This window comes from Littorina saxatilis, linkage group LG10 (genome assembly GCF_037325665.1).
Source record: "Littorina saxatilis isolate snail1 linkage group LG10, US_GU_Lsax_2.0, whole genome shotgun sequence".
In the NCBI taxonomy this organism is placed as follows: domain Eukaryota; kingdom Metazoa; phylum Mollusca; class Gastropoda; order Littorinimorpha; family Littorinidae; genus Littorina; species Littorina saxatilis.
In genome coordinates, this window is record NC_090254.1 from 30,473,007 (window position 1) to 30,493,997 (window position 20,991).

At 39.1% G+C, this 20,991-nt stretch overlaps 1 protein-coding gene and 3 long non-coding RNA genes across 5 annotated transcripts in view; 2 read left to right on the forward strand and 2 right to left on the reverse strand.

Moving 5' to 3' along the window:
• Positions 1-20,991, forward strand: part of LOC138979011 (E3 ubiquitin-protein ligase MIB2-like) — an 82,139-nt gene that overhangs the window by 33,528 nt on the left and 27,620 nt on the right. For both annotated transcript variants that reach the window (XM_070351824.1, XM_070351823.1), the window contains exons 9-14: positions 503-735; positions 1,511-1,659; positions 2,220-2,376; positions 3,992-4,146; positions 5,975-6,101; positions 7,244-7,349. In XM_070351824.1, coding sequence (XP_070207925.1) covers positions 503-735; positions 1,511-1,659; positions 2,220-2,376; positions 3,992-4,146; positions 5,975-6,101; positions 7,244-7,349 — 927 coding nt within the window. The remainder of the gene's footprint in view (positions 1-502; positions 736-1,510; positions 1,660-2,219; positions 2,377-3,991; positions 4,147-5,974; positions 6,102-7,243; positions 7,350-20,991) is intronic.
• Positions 613-4,891, reverse strand: LOC138979036 (uncharacterized). Its single transcript, XR_011459900.1, has 4 exons — positions 4,434-4,891; positions 4,011-4,125; positions 1,536-2,388; positions 613-752 (listed from the first exon to the last, which is right to left on the reverse strand). It is a non-coding gene; the product is annotated as an uncharacterized lncRNA (long non-coding RNA).
• On the reverse strand, positions 8,379-12,770 carry LOC138979032 (uncharacterized). Its single transcript, XR_011459894.1, has 5 exons — positions 12,554-12,770; positions 12,102-12,263; positions 11,587-11,724; positions 10,854-11,011; positions 8,379-9,564 (listed from the first exon to the last, which is right to left on the reverse strand). It is a non-coding gene; the product is annotated as an uncharacterized lncRNA (long non-coding RNA).
• Positions 15,873-18,344, forward strand: LOC138979034 (uncharacterized). The gene is made up of 3 exons (XR_011459899.1): positions 15,873-16,109; positions 16,676-16,768; positions 17,406-18,344. It is a non-coding gene; the product is annotated as an uncharacterized lncRNA (long non-coding RNA).

Genomic DNA, 20,991 nt, shown 5'->3' on the forward strand with positions numbered 1-20,991 from the left:
TCTCAAAATGTTGAAATGTCCAAAAATAGGGCAATTTTCAGTGGCCGCAGGTTTTCAGTGTGTGAATCAAAAGCGTGTTGTGCGACTTTCTCCCCCTTTACCAAGACGCTGTCAAAAAATCTCTCATCACGAAATTTCTTCTTTGTTCCACTTAAAGAAAGACTAATGACGAAGATGGTAAAATTGTTGTGATGATTGCAAACACTTCTGTAAGCGAACAGTGACATTGTACGGTTTATCTGTCAGATCTGATAATCAAGGGTAAGTAAGCGCTCTAAATGCATACGCCATGTGTAATAGCACCTGAGAGAGTAACATTTAAATGAACAAGCGACTTTCATCCTCATATCTTTAAATAGTGCTCTGACTCAGTTGTTTAAAATTTTCTTTGGTCTATCTCTCAGTTCCGGTCCAGAGATGCCAGTTTCTACGTTTCTGAGTGACATTATTTCAAGGTCTATCTGACAGTGTAGTTTTAGAGCTGCCAGTGTTTGTGTTTCAGCGCCGGGGCAATTGGCGGGGTTGGGAGGCGGAGCAGGAGGAGGAGGCGGATCATTGAGTGCTCTGCTAGCTGGCCTTGGCGGCCTAGGCGGCCTTGGTGGTGTCAGTGGCCTGGGAGGTCTAGGAACTATCCTGACGCCCGACGAGAGCACGGAGGAAGGGAAGCTGCAGGCCGCTATCGTACAGGGAGACACTGTTAAAGTCAAGGAGATGTGTCGCGCAAACCCAGTTCTGGTGAGGATTGTTGTCATCTGCAAGTAAGATAACAATGGTACACGTAATATGAGGCCTTTCTGATGAGGGGACATCTTCCTTTAAAGGACACCTTATCTTGTCCCTCGGTCTACAAACTTTGCTTCAGAGGACTTCAATAATATAAGGATTGTTTTCATTTGCGATTAAATTGTTGCCTTATTATGAGACCTCTCGAGTTGAAGGACAACGACCGATAGAGACACCTCACCATGTCGTTTTGATCATAAACTAGGCTTAAATATACCTGTTATAAGAGGGCACCTCAGCGTAAGGGTTTATTTCATTTGCGAAAGGATTACATAAACAAAACAAAAAACCCAAGAAATGTTGACAAGAACCTCGACCTATCTGCCTTGAAAGACAGACAAGATATACAACGGACAACGAGCGCCTACATGTAAAAAGGTTTGTTTCTAGTGTAAATGTGGGTATAACAAGGTGCTTTTCACTCGACGTCCTTAGCTGAACAAAACAACAGTGAGTGAAATGTCAATGCGGGGACCCAAAGCGATACGGCCGGGTCGCAAAGTGACATTTTTCTCTTCCGTTTCATGGTCTGAAACAGACAACTAGGTAACTTGTTTTCAAGTTAAAAAGAAGAAGAATTAAAACAAAGCAATGAAGCAAGAACGAAATAAAGGAAGGCCACGCAACAAGAAGTACCCTGAATTCCTCACGATAATCCGTATTGAGTACACATAAACAATATTCTTATACTGACATTTTTTTGTAATGCAAATATGTCATATTTCAGATGAACACAGCTCACAACGGCTTACCGCCTTTGGTAGTGGCTGGTCACCAAGGCAAACGCAAGGTGGTGGTGGCGCTCCTGGACATGGGCGCTGACATCGACATCACGGGAACTGAGGAAGAGGGGGCTCTGGGAGCGGCTTTGGCTGCGTAAGTCTTACGTTTGACCATAGCATTATTGACACTATTGTGAAAATATCAGTGTTCCCCTAAAACATAAAACTAAGATGTATGAACAAAGAGTGTCATATCTTTTCAAATGGGCGCTTGTACCGAGAAGAAAACAATTTTAGTCAGATCTGTTCGAGCATGTTGCAAGTTTATCACAGATTCTAGCAGATTTTTAATTAGTCCCTTCAGTTTTTGTCTGGTCGATTTTGAGGTTACCCTTTTTTGAGCGGCGTTTACGTGAGCCACGTAAAAGAAATCTTTAATCCGAAAGGTGATCCAGATAGTGAAGTGAACGGCCTTTACTGGCATAACAAATGTGTATGAAATGACAAGGTTATTAATGCATTTATTTTGGTGCGAAATTTGTCGTAATAATTGTTTTGCTAAGTTTAGATTTGTCAAACTTCCTTAGGCCGAGAAAGGTCTTTTCTATTTTTCACTTCCAGAAATGCCCTTTTCAATGTTTCAGAAAACAGTCGTTTTGTGTTTTAGAAAGTGGGTGGTTTTTGTCTTGAAAAACTGTGTTTGCTGTGTATCAGAAAACAGGAAGATATTGCTTTGCTGCTGGTAGAGTATGGGGCCGACGTGTGTCACAGGAACGGCCTGGAGAGAACACCGCTGCACCAAGCTGTGTACAACAGGCTCAACGAGGCGGCTCAGGTCCTCATCCACATGGGGGCTGACGTCAACGCGCAGGTTGGTGCTGCACTGTTGAATGAATGATCTCAAGGGTTGTTTAGATGAGCCTTTCCTCAAGGAATATGCAACATACGTCATGAAAAAAGAGCATTAGATTGAATTCAAACAAGCTAGATCACACGACCTTTATCCAAAAGACAAGTACAAAGAAGTTTTTGAGATGAGAATAACAAAAGCGCAGGGTGATCCATAAAAAAAACTATTCAAGTTTTTTCATTTCAGTTGCACTTTATTTTGTTTCAGATTTTGATTTAATTTCCACGCAAAGTATTATGTATCGATTGGAGATTGGATTTCCCTTCTTTGAGTCATGTGACGTCAGAGGCCGACAAAACTTTATAATTTGGCTTTTCAGGTTGACCGAAACTTCAAAGGAACTCCAAAAAAAAACGTCATGTGTTTAGTGTGTGCTGTTCAATGTCAAAACAACAACAAAGTGAGTACATGACGTGTGTTTTGTAGTTCCTTTGAAGTTTCGGTCAACCTGAAACGCCCAAATATGAAGCTTATGTGTTTGATTGCATACATGTGGATTGCATGCATGTGTGTGTGTGCTCGTTCAATCGTCAAAACAACAACAAAGTCATAAGTACCTGAAAGGAATTCGATCGATACATAAATGTTATTTGCGTGTTTGACCAAAATATGACATTTTACACAGATCTCGACAGTCATTGTTCACCTCGACCGCTAGCGCGGTCTCGGAGAACAATGACTGTCTCGATCTGTGTAAAATGTCATATTTTGGTCAAACACGCAAATAACGTATAATAGCGTAGACCTAGCAATTATGAGAATACCAGGTTGACATTGATTAATATCCGGCAAGTCAGGAATCAAAAATGGCCGACGCTTAGTTTGCGACCAGATTAGCACAATGCTCAAAGCCTTTAACAGGTGGCATGTGCCATTCAGAAAACTTTTGGATCCCATGCACCCACATTCTAAGATGCTGGGGGTTTCTACATCCATCATTTTGGCTTCCCTAATTTTAGCTTGTGTGATAATGTCAAAACTCACCATGCCAAATGCCCTGACCGTTTTGCAGGTGCGGATATTAAACAAAATATTAACTGATTTTCCCACAAAATTTAAATCTTAGGTAATTAAGTTCAACAAGGCTGTTTTTTTTTAAGCCAGTAGTCAACAGACTGAGGATAACTGAGTCAGTGCTGAGAATTCTGGTTGTTGACTTTGCAGCTATTATTACCATTAGTCGGGTTTGGGACACTCTGTAAGTTTGAATTTGGCTAGAAGGCGTCCAATAACTTTTCTTAACCACACATGAGCTCCTCTTACAAAACACCGTTTGCCTGCCGCCGATCGAGTCGCAATCTCAACGTAGGCCATTGTAGATTACTGAATCATAATTCCTTGATCAGTATTATCCAAACTGATGTATTGATAAATGTCAAAGTCTCTTCCATACCATACCAAATCTGCAAAACAACAATTTGGGAGCAACATGAAAATGTGTACAATTTGATGGTGCAACCTGTGAGGGGTGAGAACACTGTGAGCATGAGCAGCTTAAATGAACTAGCTTGGCAGCACGTGAGCATTGTGTGGTTATGTAGTATGGTTGATGAGTTCGTTATGACAATGTGTCAAGGACAGGAACGGGGACACACCGCTGCATAGCGGAATCGCGGGACACAACGTGGCCATGGTGGACCTGCTGCTGCAGCTGGAAAACATCCAGGTTAGCACGGTCAACAGGAAGGGGTACTCTCCCCTGCAGCTCGCCTGCAAGGTCGAAAACGCTGAGTGAGTCACGCGCTACTTTATATATGCACGTTTTTTTAAAAGAAAATATGTCTCTCTTGTAATTTCTTTCAGCCTGAGAAAGACTTTGACATAATAAAATGTCATGTGATGGATTCCAAGTTTCATACTTTAATCGTTGTAAATTTAAAACCACGGTCACAATATTCGTTCAAAATTTCTATATTGTGACCATCATAACTCCACTTTTCGTTTTCTGCCAGATTTCCTCCCTTCCAAAACATCATAAATTTTGTCTTTTCTATCTTAACTTCCATTTTTAAACTTACACAACAGTATCTCAAACAGTCTAACTGGTGTTGTATCCTATAGGAGTGGAAGTCAACAGCACAACATCATCTGCAAAAAGAAGAATACATAGTTCCATCAAACCTGGCAATAACTGTATAGCATGTTTCCCGTAGAGGTTATATGCACAGCAAGTTGATTAAAAAGACGTGAGAAAAATAAAGAATCAGCACACATCCTTGTCCAACACCCTTTATGAAAATCGAAAAAATCGGAATATTTGTCATGTAATCGCACACATGATAACAAACTAGCATACATAGCCCTCAAGACGCCATAAAATGTACCTGTAACACCTTCTTGTGAAATGACTTCCAACAATTTAGCATGGTTGACAGAATCAAATGCTTTACGGAAGTCAACAAATGCCACATATAACTTTTTCAGACCTTTTCTGCTGAGCAAAAAAACAATTTTAGAAGAATACATAATTCCATCAAACTTGAAAAGTCTGTAGAATTGTGTCCGTCAAAGTCAAACTGTCGTGTAACTACCGCCCAGTATTTGTTTATGTTGCCCGGTAATTATTCATTTTTCCCTGGTATTCATGTGAGTCTGGTAGAAGGTCCGCAGCTACCAGTGTTGGTTATTTTTAGAATAGGAGATTCCCCATGCTTGCTCTTCTCTGCGCATGCGTAACCGGCGTTTCCGCCGGCGTGTCAGTTTCAAAGTCAATAGAAACAACCAAACAAACTAAATGAAATAAAAACACGGGGGGGGGGGGGGGGGGGGGGATTTTTATTTTTAGTTTTATTTTCTAACCTCAGGTTGCTGCTACCGTCATGTTTTTTGCCTTCTCTCTAAAAAAAAGTTTTCAAGCGGGGAGCATCCTTCTTCATTGGTCTTTTTCTTTTCTCAATCAAATGTTTACATTTTTAAAATAACAAACTTTATCAATAAACTAATATGATGTTAACCAAAGATTTAAAAAACTAATTCCTGCCTAAAATTAATGTTAAAAATCAATTTTGATATTCCTTACAATGTACTCTCTTGCACATGAAGAAAATAAACAAAAATAAACAAATGACAAAGAGTAAAATAAATAACGGCCAGATGGTGATTTCAACTCGACTCTATCGCGTATCAGGCAAACGCGATAACCGTTCGGCACGATATCAGGTTACAAATTCTCGACACTGAAATGCATTAAAGAAGACACTAGCACGCTTTCGTAGGATGAAAGCTGCTTGTTCATTTCAATGCTTGTTATTCCCTCCGGTGCCAGGAGATTGTACTCTGAACATTGATGTTCGTGGTTATTTGTCTGTTTTCATAAATAATCATTACGTTGAATAGTAGGGTTAGGCTGTAATATATGTCACATACACAAATAAAAGAAACAATATATTTTTGTTTGGAGGATGGAAACACACGCATTTTCCAGTTATTGCTCTACGTGGCAAATTGGCATTGTTTTTGGAATTGATGTGTGAAAAATGTGCAGATGCGGGGTTAGTGAATGTTGTGCTTGTAAAATGATGTATAGACAAAGCAAGTGAGAGATGTGTGTGTTCCACAGGATGGTGGGTCTGATCCTGGCCAAGGACAGTAGCAACGTCAACCAGCTGAAGGAGAATGACGTGGCCGCCATCCACATCTGTGTTCAGGACGACTTCATCGAGGGGGTTCGTCTCCTTGTCACCAATGTGAGTAGTAACAAGCTGACTGAAAGTTAATGATAAAAGACAAGCCGAATACGATATCATTTTCGAGACATTTCGAGACATTTCTGTTTCATTTGTTAATCGTAAGCATATTAGAAACAATGGTTTTAATATCAGTTATGTGCGACCATAACTAGATTCGAAGCCATCCTCCCAATACGATACCGCCAGTTTGCCTGTGCTGATTACTTAGGTTTTGGTTTCAGCACTGGGTACAGTGTAGTATTGAACAAATACGAAAGTAGCATTACTTCGATCTCTCCGTGATATCGTCAATTACAATTTTAGCTTCTCAGAGTTTATTTTTTTAGTCGATAAACAAAAAGGGCCTCGGGTTGACTGCTATAACATATTTAGCAGAGAATATAAACAGTGAACGTTTTATTGCAATGGAACCTAACATAACAGATTGCTCTCAAGTCGTCCGCTTTTACATTTTTATTTACATCTGTCCTTGCATAATAGTTCTGTTCTGACTTTGCCCGTGCGTGTGTTATATGTTATATGAAGTCTTATATCGCGCGCGTATCTCCAGACTCGGACTCAAGGCGCAGGGATCTATTTATGCCGTGTGAGATGGATTTTTTTACACAATACATCACGCATTCACATCGAATAGCAGATCGCAGCCATTTCGGCGCATATCCTACTTTTCACGGCCTATTATTCCAAGTCACACGGGTATTTTGGTGGACACTTTTTATCTATGCTTATACAATTTTGCCAGGAAAGACCCTTTTGTCAATCGTCGGATCTTTAACGTGCACACCCCAATGTAGTGTACACGAAGGGACCTTGGTTTTTCGTCTCATCCAAAAGACTAGCACTTGAACCCACCACCTAGGTTAGGAAAGGAGGGGAGAAAATTGCTAACGCCCTGACCCAGGGTCGAACTCGCAACCTCTCGCTTCCGAGCGCAAGTGCGTTACCACTCGGCCACCAAGTCTTCCGAGCGTGTGTGCGTACATGCTTGCGTGTGTGTGTGTGTGTGTGTGTGTGTGTGTGTGTGTGTGTGTGTGTGTGTGTGTGTGTGTGAGTAAATACATCTACAACAGGTGTGTGAGTGAATATATTCACAACACGTTGAATAATACATTTTTGTCACTTTTTTTGGTCTCTCTCAGGGCAATGCTGACATCAACATGCCCACAACACGCCAAGGTCTGACAGCTCTACACATGGCCTGTCTGACTGCCAACGTTCGCATGGTGGAAACTCTACTAGAACTGGGTAATTATTAAAACACGGCTTTAATGTACGTATCACTGCGGAGGGCTCCTGGTTCACCCTCCTCGGAATTTTACTAGATAGGTATTGTTTAACATGTTGGGCTTGCTAAACTGTAAAACATATAAAATCCATGTTTACATGAACTGTTTTTGAAAAAATGTTCTCTTCTCAGGTATAATTAAAGTACCGTATACATGTATACCCTGATGAGTGATACACAAGCATTTCGGACCCTTGTCTCTGCAAAAAAGAAGTTACCTGTCTTCTTCATCTTCAGCGTTCCAGAAATTCTGGTGACGTGCACGTGTGAGCTCGTTTGCCCATTTGGGTTCCCCAAACTATACTCTGAGAGCATACCCAGTTAGCATGCTAACGTTAAATTAACGTTAAATTAACGTTAGCGGTAAACGTTAATTTAACGTTTACCGCTAACGTTAATTTAACGTTAATTTGCTCATGTGATAAAACGTTAAATTAACGTTAACATTTAACGTTAATCTAACGTTAATTTAACGTTAATCTAACCATAATATAACGTTAAAATTAACGTTAATTTAACGTTTTTGCAAACATAAAAATAACCAAAATAAAACCAAAATCAAACCATAATATAACGGTTAGATTAACGTTATTTTAACGTTTTTTAAACGTTTATTGCTAACGTAAAAATAACCAAAATAAAACCAAAAAGAAACGTTTTATTAACGTTTATTTAACGTTTTTTTAACGTTTTTTGCTAACATAAAAATAACCAAAATAAAACGTTTTATTAACGTTTATTTAACGTTTTTTTAACGTTTGCATGCAAACATAAAATTAACCAAAACAAAACCATAATCAAACGTTCTCATGCAAACGTTAAATTAACGTTCACATGCAAACGTTAAATTAACGTTCACATGCAAACGTTAAATTAACGTTCACATGCAAACGTTAAATTAACGTTAACATGCAAACGTTAAATTTACGTTCTCCTGAAAACATTAAAATAACATTTGCAAATACAAATTTGAATTAATGCACAGAAAATTCAAGATCACAAATTTTATTTAAAATTTAAATTGTTGAGGTCTTTACCAATTCAATAAGTGAATACTAATTTAATAACAGTAACACTTTTAAAATGTTGAACAATGCATACTAAATTCCTTCAATTGCTAAAACATGAAAATGTGAACTAAAAAAATATTACAACACATTTTTCAGTCTCAGTAAAATACCACAGCATAGTATTATCAATCGGGCAGACAAAAATTATGTGTGGACTTAATCTCATTGAAGTAACGCTACATTGACTAGTTTGAACTTGATAAAAAAAATCATCAGAAGGCGATAACAGGATCAGCAATTAAGAATTTCAATCACAATGCGTTGGTATGGGTTCATCAAGGTAAATACCATAGGGCTGTGCAAACTCATTATCGACAGCGATCACTGTTATAGTGTTAATGACAAAATCAGAGATGAAAACAATACAAAGTATTTGCACAATCAATAATACAAGCAAGTCAGTAGCACAAAATATGAGAAACAAAGGGATGTAAGCGCTATTAATGCATACACGTGTGACAAGGATGTAAAGTCTCTTGTTCATTCCAAAGCGTGTTAACTTATTCTCACAGGTGCCAAGAAAATTGCTTCCACATAATCTCACTTACTCTTGTTGCACATGTCATATAGCAGAGCAATTACGTCCCTTTGTTTCTCAGATCTTAAAATAGCGCTCTGCTTCATTTCATTAAGATTCTTGCTATCACAAAAGATATTAACATATTTTGTGGAGTAGCTAGATGAAAAACAATCATCGATGAATAAAAATTAACAAGCAGCAAGACTGCATGTTTTCTGCACCACTTTGCCAAACGTGTGTGCACAGTGAATATTTGTTTATGAACTGTTGGTGTTAGTCCTGAATGATGGCACCCATGTAAATGAGGCTTGATGCCGGGCTGCTTTGCAAACACAGCATTCAGAAGCTGTGGGTCAGCAAAGGTGTTGAATCTTGTTAGTGAGATGGCGCGCGATGATGTCCTGTAGCACTAGCAGCTGCCTGCACTCGCTCTTTGACGCTGGTCAAACTTCTGGTCGTAGGTGAAGTCCACCTCACAGAATATGATGATGGTAATGGTGAGGGAGTTCAACTTCTGTTTGAACTATGTGGCCAGGCCAAGCTCCCTGACTTTGAAGTGGTCATAATCTTATGCAGGATACCAACCTGGGATAGAGAAGGAAAAATGGTTCTTAGTCAATGGCTGGGATTACAAACTAAATCACACACACACACACACACACACACACACACACACACACACACACACTAACAAAAACATACACTTACAAACAAACATACACACACATTAGCAGTAACAAACACATACAATACATGTACTAAGAAACACACCCATGTATACACACATACACACAGACACACAGACACACAGGCGCGCATACACACACACACACAGGCGCAAGTCCACATATATGCAAAATCAAAAGTCTCAGCCCAATTTGTAACAAGAGAGAAAGAGAGAGAGAGAGTGTGTGTGTGTGTGTGTGTGTATGTTGCAAGCATTACACAACTGATATTGAAATTAAGCACCACAGGAAAAAAACAAGTCGCGTAAGGCGAAAATACATTTAGTCAAGTAGCTGTCGAACTCACAGAATGAAACTCAACGCAACGCAGCAAGACCGTATACTCGTAGCATCGTCAGTCCACCGCTCACGGCAAAGGCAGTGAAATTGACAAGAAGAGCGGTTTAGTAGTTGCGCTGAGGAGGATAGCACGCTTTTCTTTACCTCTCTTCGTTTTAACTTTCTGAGCGTGTTTTTAATCGAAACATATCATATCTATATGTTTTTGGAATCAGGAACCGACAAGGAATAAGATGAAAGTGTTTTTAAATTGATTTCGAAAATTTAATTTTCATATTAATTGTTATATATATTTAATTTTCAGAGCTTGTTTTTAATCCAAATATAACATATTTATATGTTTTTGGAATCAGCAAATGTTGGAGAATAAGATTAACGTAAATTTGGATCGTTTTATAAAAAAATTTCTTTTTTTACAATTTTCAGATTTTTAATGACCAAAGTCATTAATTAATTTTTAAGCCACCAAGCTGAAATGCAATACCGAAGTCCGGGCTTCGTCGAACATTACTTGACAAAAATTTCAACCAATTTGGTTGAAAAATGAGGGCGTGACAGTGCCGCCTCAACTTTCACGAAAAGCCGGATATGACGTCATCAAAGACATTTATCAAAAAAATGAAAAAAACGTATGGGGATATCATTCCCAGGAACTCTCATGTCAAATTTCATAAAGATCGGTCCAGTAGTTTAGTCTGAATCGCTCTACACACACACACACACAGACAGACACACACACACGCACATACACCACGACCCTCGTCTCGATTCCCCCCTCTACGTTAAAACATTTAGTCAAAACTTGACTAAATGTAAAAAAGACGACACTGAGTTAAACAATTCACTTACTGGTCAACAGTGTGAACTTTCAGCACAGACAATGGAAACTTCGATGTTTTTCCCCCTTCTGATTGAATGACTTTGGTACAATCATCTGTCATCAATGAACTCATCATTCTTCCCACCAGTCCAGACACCTTCCCACCAATTGCAGACTTGTTTGTTATCTGAGCGAATAAAAGTCAATATAAATACATGTCATGTGCACAGGAATGAGAACAAGGATTCTCAGTTAGGCCACAAAAAAAAAAAATAGGTGTGGTTACGGTAACATAGCCAAAATAAAATAGGGTAGGAAGGTAGGCAATCACTTTTTTTTTTTAAACTTTTTTTTCTAACGTGTACAAATTAAACCTAGTTGACAGGGAAATAAGTGTGCGACTCGGGCGCTTTCGCTTTCATTGCGTTTTCTGCACTCGTTTATTTGGGTTTTTTTGGTTGTTTTTTGACAAATGTAATAAAAAGTTATAGGGTCGGCCCAAAAAAATAGGGTAGGTCAGGTTACCGTAACCACACCTATTTTTTTTTTAGGCCTTATCACAAAAACAAAAACAAACAAGCACAGAATGACAACATGTTTTCCTAAATGTTATTAAACTTAAACACAGAAAAGTTCATCATACCAGTCCATCACTGAAACAGAAACGGTTGATATATGAATTTATATGAGTGTGGGTGGGGGGGTGGGTGGGTTGTGGGTCTGTTGCAAGCAATAATTATACATGTACCAAATTGTACTCACTGCTTTCAAAGCTGATAATTGTAAACCTTGATGGGTTGTCCCCTTCCAACTGCATGCTTTGGTACAGCCATCCTTCAGACTGTGGCCCCCTCCCATTGCCACCTCTCTCTCTCCGATTGTAGACAGGATTTTTTTCATCTGAAAGAAATAATGTCCAATTAATAATAATACGAATTTGCACAAAGGACTGGAAACAGAATTGAAAGTAATTCTGATTTAACCAACAAATTTACAAAAGCACATTGATAGATTATTTTCCCTAATATGTTCCAACAGACAGTTGAGTAATTACAGGTCACCAGAAAGGTCCACCACTGAAACAGGTACAGTTCAAATTGGAGTTTGTGTGTGTATGTAATGTATACATGTGGAAAGGGGTGGCCGGTGGGATGGGGGATGCGTGTGTACATGTGTGTGTGTGTGTTTTGCAAGCATTACACAACTGATTATATAATAATTACACAACAAATTGTTCTGTCAGTTACATTGAAAACTCATTTAAAAAACCCACTTACTGTTTTCCAATGCAAACCTTCAGCTTGTTTAAGAATGGAAATTGGTTTTGCCTTTTCCCATCCAAATGCGATGAACGGCCATGCCATCAATCAGCTCACTTTTCTTTTGACCAGTTAAGGCACCTCCCCACCAAATGCAGACAGTTTTTTTGTGGTATAAATCTGAAAGAATAAAAGCTATTTATTTATATATGCACAACAGAATCATAAAAGGATTCTTAGTTAAAATCACCATTTCAGGCAACAACAACAATAAAGAAAAACAGCAAACACCTAAACACACACACGGTGACACACACACAGTGACACACACACACACACCTAAGAAACAAAGCAAACTTTTTAGTCTCATCATGCAGTCATGTATTCCAAGAGATAAAAAATACATCTGATCTAGTCTCAATAATTAGCAAATCTATCTTCCAAGTTCCATAGACAATACGAATACTCACTCAAAGTTTGTAAAAATCTTGAAACCAGTCCAGTTATGTCTTGCGCCTTCGGTCTTAGTATTGGACTGTCCAGTCTGGTTCGTTTCTGTTGGTGTATCATAGTGCTCTTGCAAAGTTCTGCCAGTGCCAGTTTCCAATCTTCCTCATCAGCACAACTTGCCGTTACGTCTTTCGATAACTAGAAACGAAAATTCTGAGTGACCTCCCTTGATGGGTCCGCCTAAACTACGCGCCAGCACGCGCTAGCACGCGCTAGCACGCGCCAGCACGCGCCAGCTTGAACCATAGCACTTATATACTTTATTTTTATATTTCTAGTTAGTTCATCGTCCATTCTCACATAATACAAAATTTCAAACTTCAATGATAAAAAATACGGAAGTTATGACGAGTTTAAGGAGAGCTAATGCACTACTCTCAAATCCGACGATTGTCGGACATGGAGCCACAGCCTTTGGATAGCTCTCCTATAACGCGTCTTAGCTATCGTAAATTTTATCACTGAAGTTTGAAATTTTGTATAATGTAAGAACTGACGATGAACTAACTAGAAATATAAAAATCAAGTATATAAGTGCTAAGACGCGTTATAGGAGAGCTATCCTAAGGCCGTGGCTCCATTCGTTCCAACAGTCAGTCGGATGCGGAGCCAGTCATTCCTCTGTGTGCCACGGTGTGTGTGTGTGTGTGTGTGAACGCTACCCGTTTGGCTGCTTATTCTGATTCGCAGCTGACCCCCCTGGGGCCGTTCCCCTATCCACCACCTGGGGACCCGCTCGGTTGGGGATGGAAGCCCCGACGATACACCCATGGACACGAGGTGCAAATGAGCATATCGCCATGTTCCGAGTTAAGCATATCAAAGTTAAAATTAAATGACATGCTGCACTTTGCAGCACAGAACAATGGACATGTTCATTACTTCACAGGGCAAAGAAACAACATACTTTTCAGCATGTATTTATTTGGACAAACTTGAAGTCTTGCGTCCTCACAGGATGAACAAGCCTTTTTAAGCCGAATGTTGTTGATATGCTACCGTTCTAGTAAAATTAATTAAAAAAAATGATTAAAAAATAAATTAAAATAAGTTGTATAGCATGGCAAAACAATCAAAAAGTGCAGGAACAGTTGTTTGTTTGTTAGCTAGCTTTACCTCCCTTTATCTTGGTGTAGATGTAAAGAAGAGTGACTAGGATACGATTTCGATGAGTTGCAGGTTAGAAATCCTCTTTGTGAGGACGGCACTGACATACAGTGCATCGTTCGATGAAGGGTTAAGAACGAGACGTACAAAGAAACCCACGAAGATAACACCGAAGACATACACACAGTCGGCACAGTAACTAGACCAGAAGAGAGAGAGGAGATGTGTGTGTGTTAACTTTGTGTGTGTGTGGGGGGGGTGGGTGGGGGTGGGGTGTGGTTGGTGTTATTTGTGAGAGATGGTGAAAGATAAAAAGGACACAGGTACAGAAACAAGAGGGAGAAAACAAAGATTTTTTTTTTTGGGGGGGGGGAGGAGGAGGGGGGGGGGTGGGTGAGCGCACTTAATGTGCATTAGTAATGAGAATAATAGTGATAATGATAATAATATTAATAATAATAATAATAATAATAATAATAATAATAATAATGATAAAATAATAATAATAATTATGCTCAAAAACTTCAAACCCTTTCCGACGAAAAAAAACCAACAACGCCCTTCTTTGACATAGTGGCAAATACATGACTGACGTATCTTTCCATTGTTGCTGCTCAAATACTTCACTGAAAATAGTTGCCGACAGATCGCCACCGGCTTCGTGTTGTATAATTATAACTAATGCTGGTCCTAAGTTCTTTGAAGTTGAGACTATCCTAGCAGTTCTGCTATCATCCAACACAACCATCACCTTTTTGATTTATGGAGCTGAAATTGTGTATAATTAAAGAATAAAGTAACATAAATGATACAGGTCAAGGCAGTGCCTGCTTCAAAGTGGTTGTGCAGTTGGTATGCATTAATGTCTGTATTCAGTCAATGTCGAAGTTTTGTCATAACTTCCGTAATTTTCATCATTGAAAATTGACATTTTGTATTATGTGAGAATGGACGATGATCTAACAAAAAATATAAAAATAAAGTATGTAAGTGCTATGGATCACACACACACACAGAGGAATGAGTGGCTCTGCATCCGACTGACTGTGTTCGAACGAATGACTCCGTATCCGACATTGTTTTTAATCACTGAAGTGTGAAATTTTGTATAATGTAAGAACTGACGATGGAATGACTAGAAACATACAGATAAATCATATAACAGCTATGAATCTCAGTAGCGTCCACTTAAAATTGGTAGTGCGCAGTTTTAGTCACTGCCGGATTTCAGTGTCGGATTTGAGAGTAGCGCATTAGCTCGACTAAAACACGTCATAACTACTGAAATGTTCAACACTCAAGCTTGAAATTTTGTATTATGTAAGAATGGACAATGAACTATATAGACTATAAAAATAAATTATGTAAGTGTTATGGATCACTCTACTTCAAACTAGGCGCCAGCACGCGCCAGCTTGAACCATAGCACTTATATACTTTATTTTTATATTTCTAGTTAGTTCATCGTCCATTCTCACATAATACAAAACTTCAAACTTCAATGATGAAAAATACGGAAGTTATGACGAGTTTAAGGAGAGCTAATGCACTACTCTCAAATCCGACGATTTCCGCCATTGACTAAACAGCCTGCAAGCTACCACTTTGAAGTAGACGCTACCCGGTGATCCATAACACTTACATAATTTATTTTTATAGTCTATATAGTTAATTGTCCATTATTACATAATACAAAATTTCAAGCTTGAGTGTTGAACATTTCAGTAGTTATGACGGGTTTTAGGCGAGCTAATGCGCTACTCTCAAATCCGACAAAATCCGGACTAAAACTGCGCGCTACCAAATTTAAGTGGACGCTACTGAGATTCATAGCTGTTATATAATTTAACATCGTCAGTTCTTACATTATACAAAATTTCAAACTTCAGTGATAAAATTTACGATAGCTAAGACGCGTTATAGGAGAGCTATCCTAGCTAAGGCCGTGGCTCCATGTCCGACAATCGTCGGATTTGAGAGTAGTGCATTAGCTCTCCTTAAACTCGTCATAACTTCCGTATTTTTTATCATTGAAGTTTGAAATTTTGTATTATGTGAGAATGGACGATGAACTAACTAGAAATATAAAAATAAAGTATATAAGTGCTATGGTTCAAGCTGGCGCGTGCTGGCGCGTGCTAGCGCGTGCTGGCGCGTAGTTTAGTCGGACCGCCCTTGATCGCCAAGGGACATTACTCTCAGTCTCAAACTTTTCACTGTGGAACTGGAATCGAAATAAAAAAAGTTTCTGTAACAGTTTTTAACACGCTAGCAACTTCAAAGTCAGTGTGACTGCTGATACATGTATAAGATAACATGCTACACTTCAGCATATCAGGAATACACACTACAGATCTTGTGACGCTGAGGCGAATGGCAAATGGAACTTTCAGCACTGAAGAAATTCAGGTAATGTTGTGATTCATAGTTCACGATCCGTTGGCATTGTGATTGTTGATTTATTTTTCATACGAGTCACAAATATCAAAGCAATATCATGCATAACGATTGGAAAGGTGGATTTCTCTCTCTTTCTTTCCTGCCTTCTGTCTCTTTCTTTCTCTGTTTCAGTCTCTCTCTGTGTCTTTCTGTCTCTAGACTCTGTCTGTTACTCTCTCTCTCTCTCTCTCTCTCTCTCTCTCTCAATCTGAAAATTTCTCTCTCTCTCTCTCAATCTGATACTTTCCACACATGTGCACCCAGGGCACTTACTGTTCAATCTTACAGCTTCGGGTCAAATGCATTACTGTACAGTAAATAAGAGATCTCAGGAGAGGCATGGGGAGTAATTTTCGAAAATGATCTATTCAAAGGTTTGATTGACAACTGCTCTCTCCCTCCCCCCCTCCCCTCCCCCCCTCCCCTCCCCCCCCATTCCCACTCTCTATCTCTCTGTCTTCATTAACAAGTAAAGATTTGAGTGTGTTTAGACTATTGTAATTAATGCAATTCACACATCAATGCTTTCATTGCAGGGTGGGAGGAATTACCATGAGGATGGAACAGAAAGCATTCACAGGGATGTAAACTACAAGGTACAACCCCGACATTCTGGCTGTTGAGGCCAAGTAAGTGTGTGTCACTGTGTGTGTGTGTGTGTGTGTGTGTGTGTGTGTGTGTTTGCAGGTAAAATCCTTGTTTAACGCTAAGATGAATGTTCCAGCAGTCATATTATTATATAACAGAAAATCATATTTGAGAGAAGGCAGTGTTATTGTCAGGCCTCAGCATAGGGTCATTGATACATGTAATTCTTGGCTGGTCGGCCATCACATCATTTCGACATGTAGGAGGTCTTCTGACAGAACAATTTGTTGTAGCTGGGACATCTTTACCTATACATATTTTTAGTCAAGGTCCAACTGACATTCCATTGTCTGGGGAACATTTTTGGGAAGGTGTTCTGTGTGTGTGTAGGTGGGGTGGGGGTGGACGGGTGGGTAGGGCTGTTGTCCGTGCCAGGCAGCATTGACATAGAGCATTTCATTCAAACACAGAATGATGCTATCAAAGTTAGCAAATTCACAGAAGTAAATTCAACAATATTGGCATAATGCAAAGACAATTTAAACCTTATTTACCTTCAGTTCTATGTTCAGCAAAGAACACCAACAAAGAAGACATAATTATAGTGTTTACACTGAAGTTCTCAAATAACACTGAATTCTTTATGTTTTAAGATTGTTGCATTCTTTGTCTTTGCAGGTGTCATAGCATGTGGAGCAGATCTTCAAAGTCGCCTATTGCAGACATGTCATCGTCTGCACTGGTTGTATCGACAACTTTTTCCATGGCTACTGCTGCAGATTTAACAAATATATCGTCTGCTGCAAATTCAACAACTTCTGTGTCTGTTGCTGCTGCAAACTTAACAACTTCTGTGTCTGCTCCTGCTTAAAATTCAACAATTCTTGTTGACTGGTGCTGCTGCAAAGTGAATGACTTCTTTGTTTGCTGCTGCAGATTTAACAAGTATATCGTCTGCTGCAAATTCAACAACTTTTTTGTCTGCTGCTGCTCCTGCTGCAAACTTAACAACTTCTGTGTCTGCTCCTGCTTAAAATTCAACAATTCTTGTTGTCTGGAGCTGCTGCAAAGTGAATGACTTCTTTGTGTGCTGCTGCAGATTTAACAAATATATCGTCTGCTGTAAATTCAACAACTTCTTTGTCTGCTGCAGATACTACACATTCAACAACTTCTGTGTCTGCTCCTGCTTCAAATTCAACAATTCTTTTTATCTGCTGCTGCAAAGTGAGCGACTTCTTCCTCTGCTGGTGGTGTTGCAAATAACCTCATATTTCCTTGTCTCTTGTGGCATCATTTTGGATGTATAATATATATATCTGCAAAGAACTTTTTAAACCCAAAAGATGGAATAGAATTGGTAAATTTCTAGGTACAGAACCTAAAAGTGTGGTATATATATATATATATCCAAACTCACTTCTAGAAACTTTAGAACTGATTCAACTTTTGACATTTTTATCATGGTTTTATTTTTTATTTTTTATATTGTGGAAATATCAAGGAATGATGAATAAATGTTTACAACATATTGTCAAAACATGTTTCTAATGGTTTTATTTATTTTTCTTGTTTTGTTTTATGTTAGCATGTACACTCTTTGGCTCAAAATATGAGACCTGGGGCCAGTTTCATATACGCGCTCTTAGGCGTTCCTAGGAATAGGGCCTTAAGAGCTCTTAGCTGAGAGTGGGACGAAAGTTAGGAACGACTCGTTTCATGAACCATCTCAGGGGTCACTCTTTGCTAAGAGCAGCAAAGCGACATTTTTTAGTTGCGTATAAGATTGGTTGCGTCACGTCCGATTGAAAGTCACAACATCCGGCGAAAGCAGACGAAAAGCAGACGACACCAGATGGATCCAAACAACGTAAGGACAAATTTACAGAGAGAGAAATAATAACCCTCCTTGCGGATGTCAACGAAAGCAACGCGATCGTGGAGGCTAGTTTTTCTAGCTCGTCACGAAACGAATAAAACACGAGCCTTGCATGGTACAGTACATAGATCTAGATCTGAATGACGTCCTTGAAATCGTCCGCAATGAATTTTCTCGGCCTCAAAATTGTTAATAACTTCTACATCTGCAAACCGAATCACTTGATATATGGTGTGCAAAAACTTCATCCTATGCATGACCCTTGTACAAATTGACACATTTATAGATTAAATGGTCTGACTTTTGTGCATTTTCAAAAACGGTTGCCAAATTCGGGGATCGACTCAACAGTACGAGGTTTGAATTGTTCAGTAACCGAACTATACCCGATTTCAGCACTCAAGATTGTTACATTTGGGATAAATTGAATGACATATAGTATACATGAATCAATATTAGACAGTCAGTTATTTGAATATAGCAATAACAAGCAGGAACAGGGCATTTCCAATGGATGAATGCGTTCCTGTCATTAATGAATTTTGCGCGGCATTGCGAAAGTGTAACTGTACAATGAAGTTTTTTTTTTTCTCAGTCATTTGAGTTTAGCAAATATGTTCATAGTTGTTGTGCATACACTTTAGTTCATCCACGACCATTCTACACAGTTTCGAGTCTCTAGGTATTATGATCAGAATTTACCTTTTATCCAAAATGTGTTTCAAATTACGCCTCCGAAATTGTCAGTGGCACGAAAGCTTTGCTGTTTAGGGAGCTGTAACTGCTTTCTTTAGGTCACCGATGATCTATGGAGTGAAGGGGGGTGTTTGTGTATACTCAGACATCCAGACAATCCAAAAGGTAAAAGTCTGGAGGGTTTAAATCAGGTAAATATTGCTACCGCTAAATGTCAAACCTTGTTCTGTTGAGACAATAGCCGAATTTGGAAACTTTGTTTCGAAATTGCACAAACGTCATACCATTTGATCTACACGGAAGGGTCATGCATAGGCTGAAGTTTATGTCCCCCAAATATATAGTGATCCGGTTAAGACAACATTATGTGCGTGTGTGTGCGAGTGTGTGTTTGCTTGATCTGCACCTTGTATCGATCTGCGTGAGGCATTGCTGACAGATTCAGATAGGGAGGGGTATTTTGCGACTGTATTTTGTTTTCGGTGTGTGTTGTCAGGTCAAAGTTGTTAAACTTATCTTGCGTCTTTGTCATGCAATTGTGACGTAAATGAAAGGAAAGTGTATTTCATTCAGAAAATCAAAGACTGGGTGTCAAAATATGTGTGGGTGTTTTTGTTTTTGCTTTGATATGAATTATTTTCTGTACTCGTGAAGACATTGACTCTGCATTAATCAGCCGTGGTAGATCAGTCATACTTTGAAGAGAGAGAGAGAGAGAGAGAGAGAGAGAGAGAGAGAGAGAGAGAGAGAGAGAGAGAGAGAGAGAGAGCATTGGTCAGCATATCCTACCGATGGTCATTTCAGTGAGAAAGCATTGTTTGTGTTATAAACGTGTTCATATCTTGACACAGACATACAAGCACACACACAGACTTTTATCTACAAGCAGTTTGCAAATGCCAACAGCAAGCATGGAACCCAACAACACGTCATTAAAATCTTCTGATCATTCACATCTGTCTTTATTTCAATGCGATGCATCGATTTTCACAGGGTTACATTGTTTGACCTTTTTCTGGTTACCTTTTACATACCTTCCTTACACTGTAAAGCATCATAAACACCAACATGAATAAGTTTATATTTGTACATTTTGTTTGTTTGTTTATTTGTTGCTTAACGTCCAGCCGACTACGTAGAGCCATATCAGGACGAGGAAGGGGGGGATGAAGGGGGCCACTTGTCAAGCGATTCCTGTTTACAAATGCACTAACCCATTACTTGTGTCCCAGCAGGCTTTAGTAAAACTAAATTAATACCTACTGGAAGATTACCAGTTTCCAGTATGTTAAAATAGGCTTAACCTATCTACTGCTGGGCTTACATCAGAACACTAACAGATTAAACTATACATGAATCGCGAGACAAGCGGCAAGAGAAGAGATTTTTTGGAAAAAATACAGGTGAATGAGCAAGAAGGCAGAAAAAAGAAAAGAATTCATGAAGAAAAAGAGAGCATGACAGGAAAGAGGAACCAAAAATCTACCTAACAGCAAACTAGAAAGCTCCTGCGCTTCCAAAAACAGGAGGGGCCTTTAATTTCATAACCGCAGTGCCCCACTGCGGGATATATTTGTACATTGGATAATTGCAGACTAGGAGGTTTTTGTGGATTAATTACATTCAGTCACTGACACCTGTGATCATCCAAAATTTAATCAATCAAAACTGCCTTTAGACATGTACCTA